The following is a 15,513-nucleotide window of genomic DNA, read 5'->3' as shown; positions in this document are numbered from 1 at the left end:
ACAGATGATGTTTGTATTTTTATATCACATGCTTTACCTCTATAGCCGATCTGAAACTTAAAGCTCACGCTTACATTACGACATGACACATGAAGAAAATGACTTTACTCAGCTTTTCTCAACCATTTGCATGACAGCAATTGTGAAAGCAAATCTTCCTCTTCCATTTAAAGTGAAATAAAGCTAACCACAAGAGAACAAGAGATTCGTCTTGTGATGTGTGTATGTGTCACATTCACCACGATGACGCTGCAGTTTTACGTTCTATAGAAAAATCATCCACAGATCGTAAGCAACACCAGGGCTGTGTGTTTAAATATACAGTAGCTTCCTTTTTCAAATGTTTACACATTGGAATGGTTAATATTTTGCGCAATCTCCAATTATTCTACCCCATAATTTTCATTCATGATGTGCTTGATTTACTGACACTGTTGCAGATGAACATTCAAAACACATTCAAAAGTTTGATCATTTATTCTTAAAGCAGCAAGATATTACAAGAAAAATTGACTGTACAAGGAAATAAAGTATCCAGGATGATGAAATATGAGCACATATTACAGGTCTCTCTCAACAGAGACTTATTTGCTCCAGGTTGTACATTAGAAAGACACCCCAAATCTTTTTCTTTTTTAAGTTGGGACGAATTAACATTGCAGAGATTATAATGCCAAGATAGGAGGGATCGGAAACTGGCGAGAAGTGAAGAGGAGGAAGAGCAAGACAAAATGAGTTTTAGCCTTTGCTATCATCTACAGTAAGTGATCTAAACTAAAAAGCATTCTTTCTAAATATTTCATATATCCTTAACACTGAGCATAGCATCGCCGACTGCAGACTTTGGTACCTTCTGTCTCTCTAAAGCACTGCTACTAATTACAGTCTAAAGCCATTATATCCAAGGAGTAGGAAAGTGGGATACCAAAGGAAATAAGGAGACAAAACAAGTCGATTTCAGATAAAAATCTATGCATGTAACAATATGAAATCCAGAAGAAAATTAATTTACAGTATATATTGCTTAGGAACAATCAAAGATTTATATACACCATTCATTAATGATACAAACCAGCAAAGAAACGTCTAAACTACATGAGGTATGTTTTGCTTTTTTCTGACATTTAAAACTAAAAAACAACAAAGAAACAAATATTAACATGAGTGCACCGTGCAAGCAGCTTCCAAGTATCCTTACAATCGCCCACGGTGCACTGGGTTACTATATAACAATAAGGACAAGTCTAAAATAAACTTAAATCAAGTCTGATGCAAATGTAAGAAACTGACACACATTAACATCGTATGCACAGCTTGACAAGCTACAGATATATCCAAACAACAACATCATCCAAATATACAGACTGTAATAAAAAAAGACATTAACATTGAACGTAAAAGAGCATTTTTCAACTTGAGACAAAAAAAAACATTAAAACTGAAAGTTAAACTGTTGGACAAAAACTTGCTCTTAAAGTGCAGCCTAAAGAATTCAAGAGGTATGGTTTGAAATTGGCTTCAAAGTTGGATGGCTGTGATTCCCGCCACAGATTTAGAACCTGTCACAGATGACGGTCTCAACCACAAAAGTGTTCTCGAAGTGACGAATGCTGTGGCACCTCTTTGTCTCGCGCCTCTCAATACCTGGAAGAGAAAAGAAGACGCATTTAGAAAATCTGTTCGGTAGTGAAGGCGTGATCATATTATTTCTACTGCTACCAAGCCTACAGGTGTCCATTTTGAATGAGCACTGGTGATTCCCACAAATCACATCCATATATGTACTCATGGGGAAGTTTGTTGCATCAGATCTCTACCGCCAATCGAAGGCAGCAACGACAAAGATATCACTGAGGCGCATCACTACCTCCTCCATAGTGTGTGGATGTGTCCACCGCACTACCAGTGACTCACTTAGCAGGAAGTTCCCAGGCTGCGCCCACATACTGACATGATAATCAAGCTGCCAAGCTGTTAGAGGAGGATTTTACACTGCAGACACTATCTCTGAAACGTACTCTAGGAAGCCCCTATTTGGTTCTGATTTTGTTTTCAGCATGGTCACATGACTCAACATCTCACAAGGGTTGGCGTGAAAGAGGGTGATAAACTAGCAGCATCACTCATTATTTAGCATCTCATATTGCCTGACTAAATTGTAAAAGGAAGTGGATGTGTGCACTCACGTCTGTGCTGGTTGCGGCGTCTGAGGCGGTAGGTTTCTTTGCCGTAGCAGAGTCTGTGGATGAACGGGCCCAGCTGCCTCATGTTCCTCACCCTCCCTGTCACCATCATCTCCTCCTGGATGATGTAAGTCTGAGGAAGGTACGTCCCTCTCTGTGCCAAAAGAAACACAAATGAATCACTCAGTTGATCGGTCTGTGGGAGGAACGCTGCAGATCGGAAAATGGGAATATGCTGTCCTTCACTCTCTCAGACAGCCATTCATCTCTAACAATGCTTTTACAACAGCCGCACCAGTGACATCAGCAGCGAATGTAGCGAGTGTCTCACCTTGACATTGACGAGCAGCTCCCACAGGTTCCGTGGAGGCATCACCAAAGTTGTGTTCAGCTCAGTGATGTAGCATTTGTCCAAAGCAATGTCATGATAAGCTGTGAGGCCCTGGAATCAATTAAAAAAAGAAGATTACAATCTGTGCTATAATAAAACACTAACAAGAAAATGTAATCAGAGCAAACCAGTGAACGTACGGATGCATTAACCTACCCTCTGAAAGTCGTGGATGATATCAGCGGGGTCGCTGCCTCCAAAGTGTGGCACAGGTACACTGATCTGCTCGTAGTTGTCGTCAAGGTAGATGCCGACATTCTCCTCGAGTTCCTGTCGGCCCCTCAGAGGAGCGTACACAGAGTCCTCGTAGACAACCCGGCAGTGGAACAAGCTGTCTTCTGGGATCTGCTAATGGGGCAAAATAGAGCTGAGTTAGCATGTGACAGTTACTTTAGGTTTTTAATATTTGTGTTCATTAAACATTCTGTGCCACTGGGTTCAGGATATAATCTGAGATGGGGGCGGTAGAGTGAACTGACCTGAGGTATAAAGTAGTAGCGATAGACGTAGATAGAGGCCAGCACCAGTCCTGACATGAAGACCACAAGACCAAAGGTGAGGCAGCAGAGGGCGGTTGGAAAAGGCTTCTTGGACCTGACTGGAAGAACCAGCTGCTCCTGTAAAGAGAAAAGCAATTTGGTTAGAGGACAAGTCCACAAGGAAAGGTCAGCTAGTTAACCAAGAGATTAACCTGTGGACATGATGGTATTTTGTAGGACCCCAAGTTTTCCAAGAACACAAAATATGTGAAAAATTATGTAAAGAGCATGTAGGGTTTTCCATTTGACGTAATGGTACAGCCAAGAAAAATCTGTCTTTTTTTAGTTTGATGTTTCGGTATAAGTGTAATGGAGTTTTAATGAAGCGTGGAATCTAACTCTGAAGCTACTTAAATTGAAGATTTCTGTATCAGAGGACATAATGTCCTCTCACACCGCCATGCCTTCCTGTACAAAGTTGAAATCGTAATAATGAGTTAATTCTGACGGGAGGCAGGTTGCAAAGTCGTCAGTCAGGCGAGGAGATCTGGTAGACGTAGGATGGACTGGAATGAGACATGCCAGATGCCCACCCACAGTCTCTCAGTCAATCTGCTGCCTCTCCCTACTACTGTTGCTATGGAGAGCGGAAGCAGGGAGAACAGATTGTGCCAGGCTCTGACGAAGATGCTGGCACGTGGCCGTCTAGGTCTATTCTTGGAGGCCTACTTCCACGCTCCATATTTGATAGTTCCCTAGCGCCCTAAGTGGGAGTCAAAGCGAGAAGAATTGCGTGGAGGAGTCCCTCAGCAGAGGCGGACGTATTAATAGATCTACACACATTGGCTCTGACGCCTAGCCCACTGTCGCAGCCAATCAGAATCCACGCAGCCTTTGAGATCACGTCCTATACTTCTGTTGACGTAACAAACAGGTGAAAAAATGTGTTTGCAGAAGTGATGGATGCGTCATCATGTGGTATTCATTGTGTACAGTGCGTTGGGAGTGGGGGGGGGGGGGGGGGGGGAATGAGGTTTAGACAGGCGTACATCCATTGTGTGCCAGATATCTAATTATGTTTAACTCCTGGGAGGTAGTCCAGAAAGGAAGCTAAAAAAAAACTGGACTTACTGGGACTATCCTAAACATTTAATTCAGGTTTAAGACATTCTACAATCCCAACTCAGAGATAACAAGATCAGGCTAGATACAATTATGTGCACAATAAACTACTCTATTTATCTATCTATGTATCTAGTAGCCCCTGCAGATCCTACTCATAGGATACAGGATTGGCTAAAACTTTAGACGAACTGGAGTATTTGCCCATATTTTTGTTCATTTTAACTCCTGACTTCTTATTAAGACAATTTTGAGAAATACAAAGCTATGCTGCCTTTCGATCATGCCCACTGTTTCTACACACTTTAATCCTGTATTTCCACTCTCAATCACAGGTGCATGCACTCTCAGGCGCTACCTGCAGGATCCACGTGGTATAACACCTCGTGACGTCACTGACTGGTGCAGTGACCGCATATAACAGCTCTGCTGTTTTTTTCATTTCGACAAAAACGGAGGCTATTTGCACGCCTACCGTCTATACTGGGAAAGGGGATTTTTCGTTTATATATGCATACGTATACAGTTATAGTACATAAAACATGAACCATTTAGAGTAATGGTGTCATGTTATACACTGAGGGCACAATTTGCAGGACAGCCATCTGCAGTGTGTCCTCTTGGTGGCTAAACAAGGTGACGTAATGTCAACATCCCCCAGGCTGGGATGGCCTGCAATGATGTCTCTTTTCCCCTTGTTATTATAACATTATAGTACAATAAGATGTCAGAAATTGTGTCCTATAACTGCACCAGCAAAAAGCAATATAATAAACTGCATACGTGGACTGATCATCAACCATTCAGTTGCATAAAAGAACACATATATTAAACACATACTGTTTTATATATGTAGAAAGAGGATTACCAGTGCAAAATCAAATCCCATCAAGTGACAATTAAGGTAATGCATGGACAGACAAATCAAACAAAACAGTTTAAGAACAAAAAGATTAACGTTAATCTACTTAGCTATAACCTTATGCAAAAAGGAAGACTAATGCTATATACTGAGACACCATGACATGCCACAACACAAAAACAATAGAAAAAGTGTGCAAACTCACGTGAGCCTGAGGTATAATGATCTTGTTGTCTCCATCGCTCTCTTTTTCGGGTTTCTGCGCCGAAACTGTCTGGAAAGTGATCTTCACCATGTTTGTTTGTTCAGTGTGTGTGTTTATCTCGTTAGCTGGTTTAAGTGCGCTGGTTTCATCCACCGAGCCGGGAAGATTATATAGTGGCGGAGTGAGTCTCGCCCCCGGGGCTCAGTGACCTCAGAAGAGCGTCTTCTCTGACGAACAAGCACTGTGTGGGTCTGAAGGAAAAGCCGCCTCGCCGCTGTCAAAATAAGAGTCCAAGTCCGGCTGCGAAACTATATTTGACAAGAAATGCGAAGTCTGTGGGCTCTTTGATAAACATATAAATATACTTGAATGTTTAAAGCTGTTAAGGATGGAAATAAATTATTTTTACATCCCGTTTGTTGATATAAGACTTCACCATGCCCTTATTTTGAAGGCAAGTGCCTGATATGGTAGCGCTTTCCGTATTTTATTTAAAGCTGCATCTCCTCTTCTAAACCTTCTGATCCATGTTCTCAACACTATCATCCGGAAATGTAGGGATGTTTCAAACTCTCAGCCACGCCACTGGACTGCAAATAAAGTTACCTCTAGGTCACTACTACTGATAATAATGGATAGTACTGATTGCACATGAGCATCAGCAAGGCATATTAATGCATACAGCATTGTACAATACAGTACACTGTGTACTGTACAATGTGTGCCTTGGGTTTGAGTATTTTATATATAGTTTAATACAGTATATATTATAATGTAATGCAATGTAATTTGAGCATTTAGTATAGTATAAACCTGTAAGATGACCTTAAAGCAAATTTTACATTTCTGAAATAGGTCACTGCATGTGGTTACAAAGTGAGGTATTATTGCTGTAGGTAATAACAAGAAATATACTTATTATACAAACTCTAAGCTAAAGTCGAATTTCATTTTAAAAAAATTCAATAAAACTTTGACATGTCATGGTCAAATGATCATCAGGGGATGCACCGATCCAACTTTTTCAGTCCTAATAAATACATGGATATAAATGTAATTAATTTTACTTGTTATTAAAATAATAAATCGTACACCAGCAACTTGGTAAAAAATCTTCAAAATTAACAGGAATTACAATTCAACTCTATAACGTATATAAAAAAAAACATAAAACTGAATTGAATAGATCGGCCCCATTGTCACCGATATCTGATCCAGCTATCCGATCCAGTATCGGTGCATCTCTAATGAGGTGTAATTATTTTTTCTTTTCTAACCTTACAGCAGCCAGACTATCAGCAGTGTACTGAAACAATAAAGCTGTAACAGTGGATCACTGCAAACCAAACTACATGTACTAGTGCATACCTCAAAATGCAAATTACACAACACGTGCAAATGTGCAGACATGGACACAGCTCTCACCACCATATGTGAATAGCCATGACAGTCTGTCCATATGACTCACTACATACATAAGTGTTTGAGTTGACGGTGCTCAAAATATTACAGCAATACAAATCCTTCTAACGGGTGCCATTCGGCGTGTGGATTTATCTGTTTTAATTCTGAGTCGATGATACAACAATAAACTTGTCTGACAAGCTACTTACACATAATACCAGAATAGGCAATGGATACGTGTCATGAAAACTTCCAAATCAGCCTACACGGATGAGCTTTTTTTTTCTGTCAGCACTGTTCAAGGACTGCTTGTTCATTTCGAGAGGCTAAAGGCTCTTTACACATGAAAGTGATGTACTTGACAAATGGCTCATACTGTCGAATTCACATTAGGTGTTTTTTTTACAGAGGGAGTGGAGCACTAGCCTAGTCCTCATAGGTGGACTGATGGCTCTCAATCAAGCATGAAATAGGCCCAGCTGACTAATGATGCAATGTGAGAATTAGCAGATATATGGCCTATACAGTGGTGTCACACATTAAAAGAGAGTGCTTAGGAATATTAACATTAAAGGGTAAATGTTGAAATGTTATGTTTTTGAAAGAGGAGCTTGATGTACTGAAATAACATACATACATGTGAAGGACTGACTATATTTTGTTTTTAGAGCAATCTAGAGTGGTTGTTGTTAGGGCTGTGTATTGGCAAGAATTTGATACGATACGTATCACGATACAGAGGTTACGATTCAATATATTGCAATATATTGCAATACTGTAAGCACATTTTTTCAGATCTAATTTTAGGAAAACTGTCATAGTATAAAGACACACTACCATGTGTATAAAATCAGAGTAAAAACAGTCACTATGTGAAATGGCTACTATATGGACTAACACAGTTGGACTCATTGGATACACAAGAGTCTCAGCTTTACAGTGATACCCAATTTATGCAATTCCAAGACTGTTTAGGGACCCCAGTATGCAGAAATATTCAAATACACCATTTTAGAATAGGCAAAAAATACATATTTGTACTGTATGCATAAAACTACAGGGTTTTGGCCCAAAACAAACAACCCATTTTTATTCACATATATTGAAGTCAGAGGTCAAGGGACCCCTTATAAAATGGTCATGCCAGTTTTTCCTCGACAAAATTTTAGCGTAACTTTGGAGCGTTATTTAGCATCCTTAGCACCATGCAAGCATGACCTGGTTGGTACCACTGGACTCCATAGCAGTCTCATAGGATGCTAGTATCTTCACTCTCGCTTTAAAATTGAACCCGCTACAACCTCTGAAAGACAGACTACCGTCCGGGCCGACGGCAGGCAGTCCGATTTTTAAGAGGTTAATTAAAAATCGATACAGTATTGCTAAACCTAATATTGCGATATGATTATCGACATTTTCTTACACCCCTAGTTGTTGTCATGCATTTATATCCAAGATAAATGCTTCATTATTTCCTTATTTGTGTCAGCTGTGGCTATAGAAGTTGCTGACCCTTTTGAACCCATTTTCTGGTTGAATTTAGTTTTTTTAATCTGTATGCTTATAGGTTCAGACTTTTTCCCAACTGCCATAAACCTCCTGAACTCAGACGTCTCCTCTGTCTGAGTTGAACACGTGCAATGTAAATGTGCAATAACACGTTGGTCACTTTTGTGCAATGTAAATACTGTACTGTAAATAAACGGATATGTGCAATAACATATACTGAGTGATCAGCATATGTTATTGCAAATATCCGTAACAGTGTGCAATAATTATATGATGCTGTGCAATAATTATATAATTATCTGACGGACACTTTGTGCAATAATCTGGCAAAACTGTCATCTCATCAATATACATATTGTATTTTTATATTTTATATTGTATTATCTTTCATATTTTTTTATATTGCACTATCTCTTTTTTATTGTATTATCTTTTTTAGCACCTATGGGATTGTCACAAGTCGTTGTAGTCGTTGTACTACACAATGACAATAAAGGGCTTGAATCGGAAGTTGGTGGGACAAGATGTTTGGAACCCAATTCCAATTCCATACCCAAAAATATGGAGGCCCTTTTTGGATTTTTACAACTCTCTGCAGGAACCCCTTGACGAAGAGTAGAGTGGAAAACATGAATGTCATATTACATTTGTGAGCAGCCCCCCCCCCCTTCTTTTTTCTCTCTTTAACTTATTTTTATTTATTTTTATTTTTTCATTTATTTATTTTATTTTTATAAGTTATTTTCCTAATTATCCCCCCCGCCCCCCACACTGTCTTTTGTTTATTGTATATCTTTCCTTCATGCACCTAAATGTATTCTGTAACCTGTGACCCTATTGATGGGTGTGTGGGTAGGTAGGGAGGGGGATAGGGAAGGGAATTTGGACTTAACTTTGTAAACAGATCTGTTTATTTTGACTTATACATGTTTTGCATCTGTTATTTCTGTGGGATAAAATCTTTGAAAATCAATAAAACATATTTACAAAAAAAACAAAACGGTTGGGGTACAAAAGCTTACATGACCACCGGGTGATTGATTTATGTATTTAATCTGTATGTTTATAGGTTCAGACTGAAGTTGATGGGGACAAAAGCTAACATGACCACTGGGTGATTGGACGGGTACGAGCGTTTGCGCGCTCTCGATGTGTCTCGTAGCACAGTTTCACCTCCATTCATATGTAAATGACCCGTCATATATACCGAGTACATGCCCCCTCGGAGCAGCACTAAGGAGCCCAGTCTTTCTGCGAGCTGCGAGCTTTGTTGGCCGCTGGGATCGCCTCGGCCATCTGTCCCCCATTAACGAGCTGTAACGGCTCTTTAGGATTACAAACCAGCAGTCAGTCAGTCCAACCACAGTGTGTGTTTCTGTTTCTGGCAGCGCCTGGGTTAAACTTTAACAACATGGCCCCCATCCGTAACAACACCACAAACGGAGCAGACAGAGGTGATAACTGCAGTGAGATCACATCTGACAGAAAGGTAAGGAAGGGCCCTATATATGTGTGTGTGAAGCATTTTAATACCAATAGGTGTGTTTTTGACTTGGCTTTATAACTCCATTGTGCTTGCTGTTTGTTGTGCAGATGAGGAAACCTCTGGTGGAGAAGCAGAGAAGAGCTCGCATCAATGAAAGTTTACAAGAACTCAGAGTTATCGTGGCGGATACAGACGTAAGATACACCACTATATGCAGATATATTTAGGCCCCTGCTTTGTCAGTGTTGTTCTTTATAATGATGATGTGTCTTGGTTTAGCTAGCTTATGTTGTTACTTACGTTGTTTTGTCACCCGCTGCTGCAGTTACAATCAAAGATGGAGAACGCTGAAGTGCTGGAGATGACAGTGAAACGGGTGGAGAGCATCTTACTCAACCGGGCTCAAGGTGACTGACTATCTATCTATCTATCTATCTACATTTGTATATCTACGTTAACTTGAGAGTTACGCCCATTAAGAAACCGTTCGTTTCACTTTTCAACCCCAAAAAGTATTAAACTTAAATTAACATTGCCATCACCATCATTTAAAAACTGACTAACACTAATGAATATTTATGACGGTTGGTTGGCGCATTAATATTCTAATTAACTGTGCTGCGGTCCAAAGGTGCGCGTGTGTGCATCTTCAACGGCTCAGCTCTCAGCCAATCAGAACAGAGATCCCCAACGTTCGTAACTGACCGTTGGTAGCTAGCTAACCTCTGACCGTTGGTTGGTAGCTAACCTTCTGACCGTTGGTAGTTGCTAACCTTCTGACTGTTGGTAGTAGCTAACTTTCAGACTGTTGGTAGTTGCTAACCTTCTGACTGTTGGTAGTAGCTGACTTTCTGACCGTTGGTAGTTGCTAACCTTCTGACTGTTGGTAGTAGCTAACTTTCTGACCGTTGGTAGTTGCTAACCTTCTGACTGTTGGTAGTTGCTAACCTTCTGACTGTTGGTAGTAGCTAACTTTCTGACCGTTGGTAGTTGCTAACCTTCTGACTGTTGGTAGTAGCTAACTTTCTGACCGTTGGTAGTTGCTAACCTTCTGACTGTTGGTAGTAGCTAACTTTCTGACTGTTGGTAGTAGCTAACTTTCTGACCGTTGGTAGTTGCTAACCTTCTGACTGTTGGTAGTAGCTAACTTTCTGACTGTTGTTGTAGCTAACTTTCTGACTGTTGGTAGTTGCTAACTTTCTGACTGTTGGTAGTTGCTAACCTTCTGACTGTTGGTAGTAGCTAACTTTCTGACTGTTGTTGTAGCTAACTTTCTGACTGTTGGTAGTTGCTAACTTTCTGACTGTTGGTAGTTGCTAACCTTCTGACTGTTGGTAGTAGCTAACTTTCTGACTGTTGGTAGTAGCTAACTTTCTGACTGTTGGTAGTTGCTAACCTTCTGACTGTTGGTAGTAGCTAACTTTCTGACTGTTGGTAGTTGCTAACTTTCTGACTGTTGGTAGTAGCTAACTTTCTGACTGTTGGTAGTAGCTAACTTTCTGACTGTTGGTAGTTGCTAACCTTCTGACTGTTGGTAGTAGCTAACTTTCTGACTGTTGGTAGTTGCTAACTTTCTGACTGTTGGTAGTTGCTAACCTTCTGACTGTTGGTAGTAGCTAACTTTCTGACTGTTGGTAGTAGCTAACTTTCTGACTGTTGGTAGTAGCTAACTTTCTGACTGTTGGTAGTTGCTAACTTTCTGACTGTTGGTAGTTGCTAACTTTCTGACTGTTGGTAGTAGCTAACTTTCTGACTGTTGGTAGTTGCTAACCTTCTGACTGTTGGTAGTTAGTTAACTTCTGACCGTTGTTAGCTAGTTAACTTCTGACCGTTGGTAGCTAGTTAACTTCTGACCGTTGGTAGCTAGCTAACTTCTGATCGTTGGTAGCTAGTTAACTTTCTGACCGTTGGTAGCTAGCTAACTTCTGACTGTTGGTAGCTAGTTAACTTTCTGACCGTTGGTAGCTAGCTAACTTCTGACCGTTGGTAGCTAGTTAACTTCTGACTGTTGGTAGCTAGTTAACTTCTGACCGTTGGTAGCTAGTTAACTTTCTGACCGTTGGTAGCTAGTTAACTTTCTGACCGTTGGTAGCTAGTTAACTTCTGACCGTTGGTAGCTAGTTAACTTTCTGACCGTTGGTAGCTAGTTAACTTTCTGACCGTTGGTAGCTAGTTAACTTTCTGACCGTTGGTAGCCAGCTAACTTCTGACCGTTGGTAGCTAGTTAACTTTCTGACCGTTGGTAGCTAGCTAACTTCTGACCGTTAGTAGCTAGCTAACTTCTGACTGTTGGTAGCTAGCTAACTTCTGACCGTTGACAGCTAGTTAACTTCTGACCGTTGGTAGCTAGCTAACTTCTGACCGTTGGTAGCTAGCTAACTTCTGACTGTTGGTAGCTAGCTAACTTCTAACTGTTGGTAGCTAGCTAACTTCTGACCGTTGGTAGCTAGCTAACTTCTGACTGTTGGTAGCTAGTTAACTTCTGACCGTTGGTAGCTAGCTAACTTCTGACCGTTGGTAGCTAGTTAACTTCTGACCGTTGGTAGCTAGCTAACTTCTGACTGTTGGTAGCTAGCTAACTTCTAACTGTTGGTAGCTAGCTAACTTCTGACCGTTGGTAGCTAGCTAACTTCTGACTGTTGGTAGCTAGTTAACTTCTGACCGTTGGTAGCTAGCTAACTTCTGACCGTTGGTAGCTAGTTAACTTCTGACCGTTGGTAGCTAGTTAACTTCTGACTGTTGGTAGCTAGTTAACTTCTGACCGTTGTTAGCTAGTTAACTTCTGACCGTTGTTAGCTAGTTAACTTCTGACCGTTGGTAGCTAGTTAACTTTCTGACCGTTGGTAGCAAGCTAACTTCTGACTGTTGGTAGCTAGTTAACTTCTGACCGTTGGTAGCTAGTTAACTTCTGACCGTTGGTAGCTAGTTAACTTTCTGACCGTTGGTAGCTAGCTAACTTCTGACTTGGTAGCTAGTTAACTTTCTGACCGTTGGTAGCTAGCTAACTTCTGACTGTTGGTAGCTAGCTAACTTCTGACTGTTGGTAGCTAGCTAACTTCTGACCGTTGACAGCTAGTTAACTTCTGACCGTTGACAGCTAGTTAACTTCTGACCGTTGGTAGCTAGCTAACTTCTGACCGTTGGTAGCTAGCTAACTTCTGACTGTTGGTAGCTAGCTAACTTCTGACCGTTGACAGCTAGTTAACTTCTGACCGTTGACAGCTAGTTAACTTCTGACCGTTGGTAGCTAGCTAACTTCTGACCGTTGGTAGCTAGCTAACTTCTGACTGTTGGTAGCTAGCTAACTTCTGACCGTTGACAGCTAGTTAACTTCTGACCGTTGACAGCTAGTTAACTTCTGACCGTTGGTAGCTAGCTAACTTCTGACCGTTGGTAGCTAGCTAACTTCTGACCGTTGGTAGCTAGTTAACTTCTGACCGTTGGTAGCTAGTTAACTTTCTGACCGTTGGTAGCTAGTTAACTTTCTGACCGTTGGTAGCTAGTTAACTTCTGACCGTTGGTAGCTAGCTAACTTCTGACTGTTGGTAGCTAGCTAACTTCTGACCGTTGACAGCTAGTTAACTTCTGACCGTTGGTAGCTAGTTAACTTCTGACCGTTGGTAGCTAGCTAACTTCTGACCGTTGGTAGCTAGCTAACTTCTGACTGTTGGTAGCTAGTTAACTTCTGACCGTTGGTAGCTAGTTAACTTTCTGACCGTTGGTAGCTAGTTAACTTCTGACCGTTGGTAGCTAGTTAACTTTCTGACCGTTGGTAGCTAGTTAACTTTCTGACCGTTGGTAGCTAGTTAACTTCTGACCGTTGGTAGCTAGTTAAATTTCTGACCGTTGGTAGCTAGTTAACTTTCTGACCGTTGGTAGCTAGTTAACTTCTGACCGTTGGTAGCTAGCTAACTTCTGACCGTTGGTAGCTAGTTAACTTCTGACCGTTGGTAGCTCGTTAACTTCTGACCGTTGGTAGCTAGTTAACTTCTGACCGTTGGTAGCTAGTTAACTTCTGACCGTTGGTAGCTAGTTAACTTCTGACCGTTGGTAGCTAGCTAACTTCTGACCGTTGGTAGCTAGTTAACTTCTGACCGTTGGTAGCTAGTTAACTTCTGACCGTTGGTAGCTAGCTAACTTCTGACCGTTGGTAGCTAGCTAACTTCTGACCGTTGGTAGCTAGTTAACTTCTGACCGTTGGTAGCTAGCTAACTTCTGACCGTTGGTAGCTAGCTAACTTCTGACCGTTGGTAGCTAGCTAACTTCTGACCGTTGGTAGCTAGTTAACTTCTGACCGTTGGTAGCTAGCTAACTTCTGACCGTTGGTAGCTAGTTAACTTCTGACCGTTGGTAGCTAGCTAACTTCTGACCGTTGGTAGCTAGTTAACTTCTGACCGTTGGTAGCTAGCTAACTTCTGACCGTTGGTAGCTAGCTAACTTCTGACCGTTGGTAGCTAGCTAACTTCTGACCGTTGGTAGCTAGTTAACTTCTGACCGTTGGTAGCTAGCTAACTTCTGACCGTTGGTAGCTAGTTAACTTCTGACCGTTGGTAGCTAGCTAACTTCTGACCGTTGGTAGCTAGCTAACTTCTGACCGTTGGTAGCTAGTTAACTTCTGACCGTTGGTAGCTAGTTAACTTCTGACCGTTGGTAGCTAGCTAACTTCTGACCGTTGGTAGCTAGCTAACTTCTGACCGTTGGTAGCTAGCTAACTTCTGACCGTTGGTAGCTAGCTAACTTCTGACCGTTGGTAGCTAGCTAACTTCTGACCGTTGGTAGCTAGTTAACTTCTGACCGTTGGTAGCTAGTTAACTTCTGACCGTTGGTAGCTAGCTAACTTCTGACCGTTGGTAGCTAGTTAACTTCTGACCGTTGGTAGCTAGCTAACTTCTGACCGTTGGTAGCTAGCTAACTTCTGACCGTTGGTAGCTAGCTAACTTCCTGAGCTAACGGTTGTTTTTTTCTCTCCGTAGAAGTTGACGCCGTTAACCGGGAGGCCTGTGAACGGTTCGCGGCAGGCTACATCCAGTGTATGCACGACGTGCACACTTTTGTGTCCAGCTGCCCGGGGATTGACCCGACAGTAGCCGCGGAGCTGTTGAACCACCTCCTGGAGAGCATGCCCCTGAACGACGAGGACCGCCTCCGGGTGCTGCTGCCGGACACGGCGGCGGAGAGCCCCGGCAGTAACAGCACTTGGTCCCTGTCTGAGAGCATGGTGTCCCCGGCCCCCTCCTCCACCACCTCCTCCACCGATGACCTCTGCTCTGACCTGGATGAGACGGACTCCGAGCAAAGTCAGGTTTCCTCTTCAGAGGAGGCTGACAGCCAGGATGTGTTGAGCTCGCCTTCGTTAACTTACTCCACGTCAATGTGGAGACCATGGTAGATCATTAAAAAGGTCAAAGGTCAAAGGAATAGCATGTTTTAAACTACACTAGATGATTTAGGATGTTTTGTGGTGTAGGCACCAGTACATGACAACTTTGAAACTTGTTGAAAGGCACCTGAGAAGCTCTTTGTGGAACTACAATTAAACTAAAAATGTATTTAATAAATAAAGTATGTAATTAAATCTGTTTTGCAGAGGTCAGAGACTTGTAGGGTCTTCATTTGGAAGTGTATTGGCCTTGTATATGGGCCTGCCTTCAGTGAAGGGGTAAATGCATATGTAAATATTTACTTGTTGAATATGAATGGGATGTATAGAAGCTATAGCTGTCCCCACTAGAAATGCATTGTTAGTTGTGTTTGTAAATTATTTTGTATTTAGGATGTCTTTTAACTTTGTATTTATAAGTGACTTTAAGTAGGCTACCTCATCTTGAGTTTTAAACTTTTCAATAAATATCTTTTTTTGACTTTTAAATTA

The 15,513-nt window shown here is 41.5% G+C and overlaps 2 protein-coding genes and 1 long non-coding RNA gene across 4 annotated transcripts in view; 1 reads left to right on the top strand and 2 right to left on the bottom strand.

Annotated features, from left to right (window-relative positions):
- The window catches only part of LOC141777246 (uncharacterized), a 24,622-nt gene extending 14,545 nt beyond the window's left edge, over positions 1 to 10,077 (bottom strand). Inside the window, exon 1 of the long non-coding RNA XR_012595872.1 lies at positions 9,942 to 10,077. This is a non-coding gene — a long non-coding RNA (uncharacterized LOC141777246). The remainder of the gene's footprint in view (positions 1 to 9,941) is intronic.
- On the bottom strand, positions 463 to 5,482 carry itm2cb (integral membrane protein 2Cb). Of its 2 annotated transcripts, none has more exons than XM_074651323.1 (6): positions 5,243 to 5,482; positions 3,054 to 3,191; positions 2,731 to 2,919; positions 2,515 to 2,625; positions 2,187 to 2,337; positions 463 to 1,644 (listed from the first exon to the last, which is right to left on the bottom strand). In XM_074651323.1, the coding sequence occupies exons 1-6, from the start codon at positions 5,330 to 5,332 to the stop codon at positions 1,553 to 1,555; spliced, it is 771 nt and encodes a 256-aa protein (XP_074507424.1). In that variant the 5' UTR covers positions 5,333 to 5,482; the 3' UTR covers positions 463 to 1,552. The 2 variants fall into 2 exon arrangements, with proteins under 2 accessions (XP_074507424.1, XP_074507423.1); XM_074651322.1 differs by having other exon boundaries at positions 2,731 to 2,922; positions 5,243 to 5,479.
- hes6 (hes family bHLH transcription factor 6) lies at positions 9,323 to 15,513 on the top strand. The gene is made up of 4 exons (XM_074651324.1): positions 9,323 to 9,644; positions 9,749 to 9,835; positions 9,967 to 10,048; positions 14,615 to 15,513. Exons 1-4 carry the CDS (start codon positions 9,567 to 9,569, stop codon positions 15,028 to 15,030), a joined length of 663 nt encoding a protein of 220 aa, XP_074507425.1. The 5' UTR covers positions 9,323 to 9,566; the 3' UTR covers positions 15,031 to 15,513.

Source organism: Sebastes fasciatus, chromosome 11 (genome assembly GCF_043250625.1).
Source record: "Sebastes fasciatus isolate fSebFas1 chromosome 11, fSebFas1.pri, whole genome shotgun sequence".
Taxonomy (NCBI): domain Eukaryota; kingdom Metazoa; phylum Chordata; class Actinopteri; order Perciformes; family Sebastidae; genus Sebastes; species Sebastes fasciatus.
Note: the sequence above shows the minus strand (reverse complement) of the source record. Positions and strands in the feature narration are given on the sequence as shown.

What these genes read in the sequence shown, in the direction of transcription:
- itm2cb (XM_074651322.1), bottom strand. Translation starts at nt 5,332, where the DNA reads ATGGTGAAGATCACTTTCCAGACAGTTTCGGCGCAGAAACCCGAAAAA. An exon ending in TCATCCACGACTTTCAGAGG is followed by an intron (nt 2,626 to 2,730) that starts GTAGGTTAATGC and finishes AATTGATTCCAG; the next exon opens with GGCCTCACAGCTTATCATGA. An exon ending in AGCTGCTCGTCAATGTCAAG is followed by an intron (nt 2,338 to 2,514) that starts GTGAGACACTCG and finishes CTTTTGGCACAG; the next exon opens with AGAGGGACGTACCTTCCTCA.
- hes6 (XM_074651324.1), top strand. Translation starts at nt 9,567, where the DNA reads ATGGCCCCCATCCGTAACAACACCACAAACGGAGCAGACAGAGGTGAT. An exon ending in AGATCACATCTGACAGAAAG is followed by an intron (nt 9,645 to 9,748) that starts GTAAGGAAGGGC and finishes TTTGTTGTGCAG; the next exon opens with ATGAGGAAACCTCTGGTGGA. An exon ending in TTATCGTGGCGGATACAGAC is followed by an intron (nt 9,836 to 9,966) that starts GTAAGATACACC and finishes CCGCTGCTGCAG; the next exon opens with TTACAATCAAAGATGGAGAA.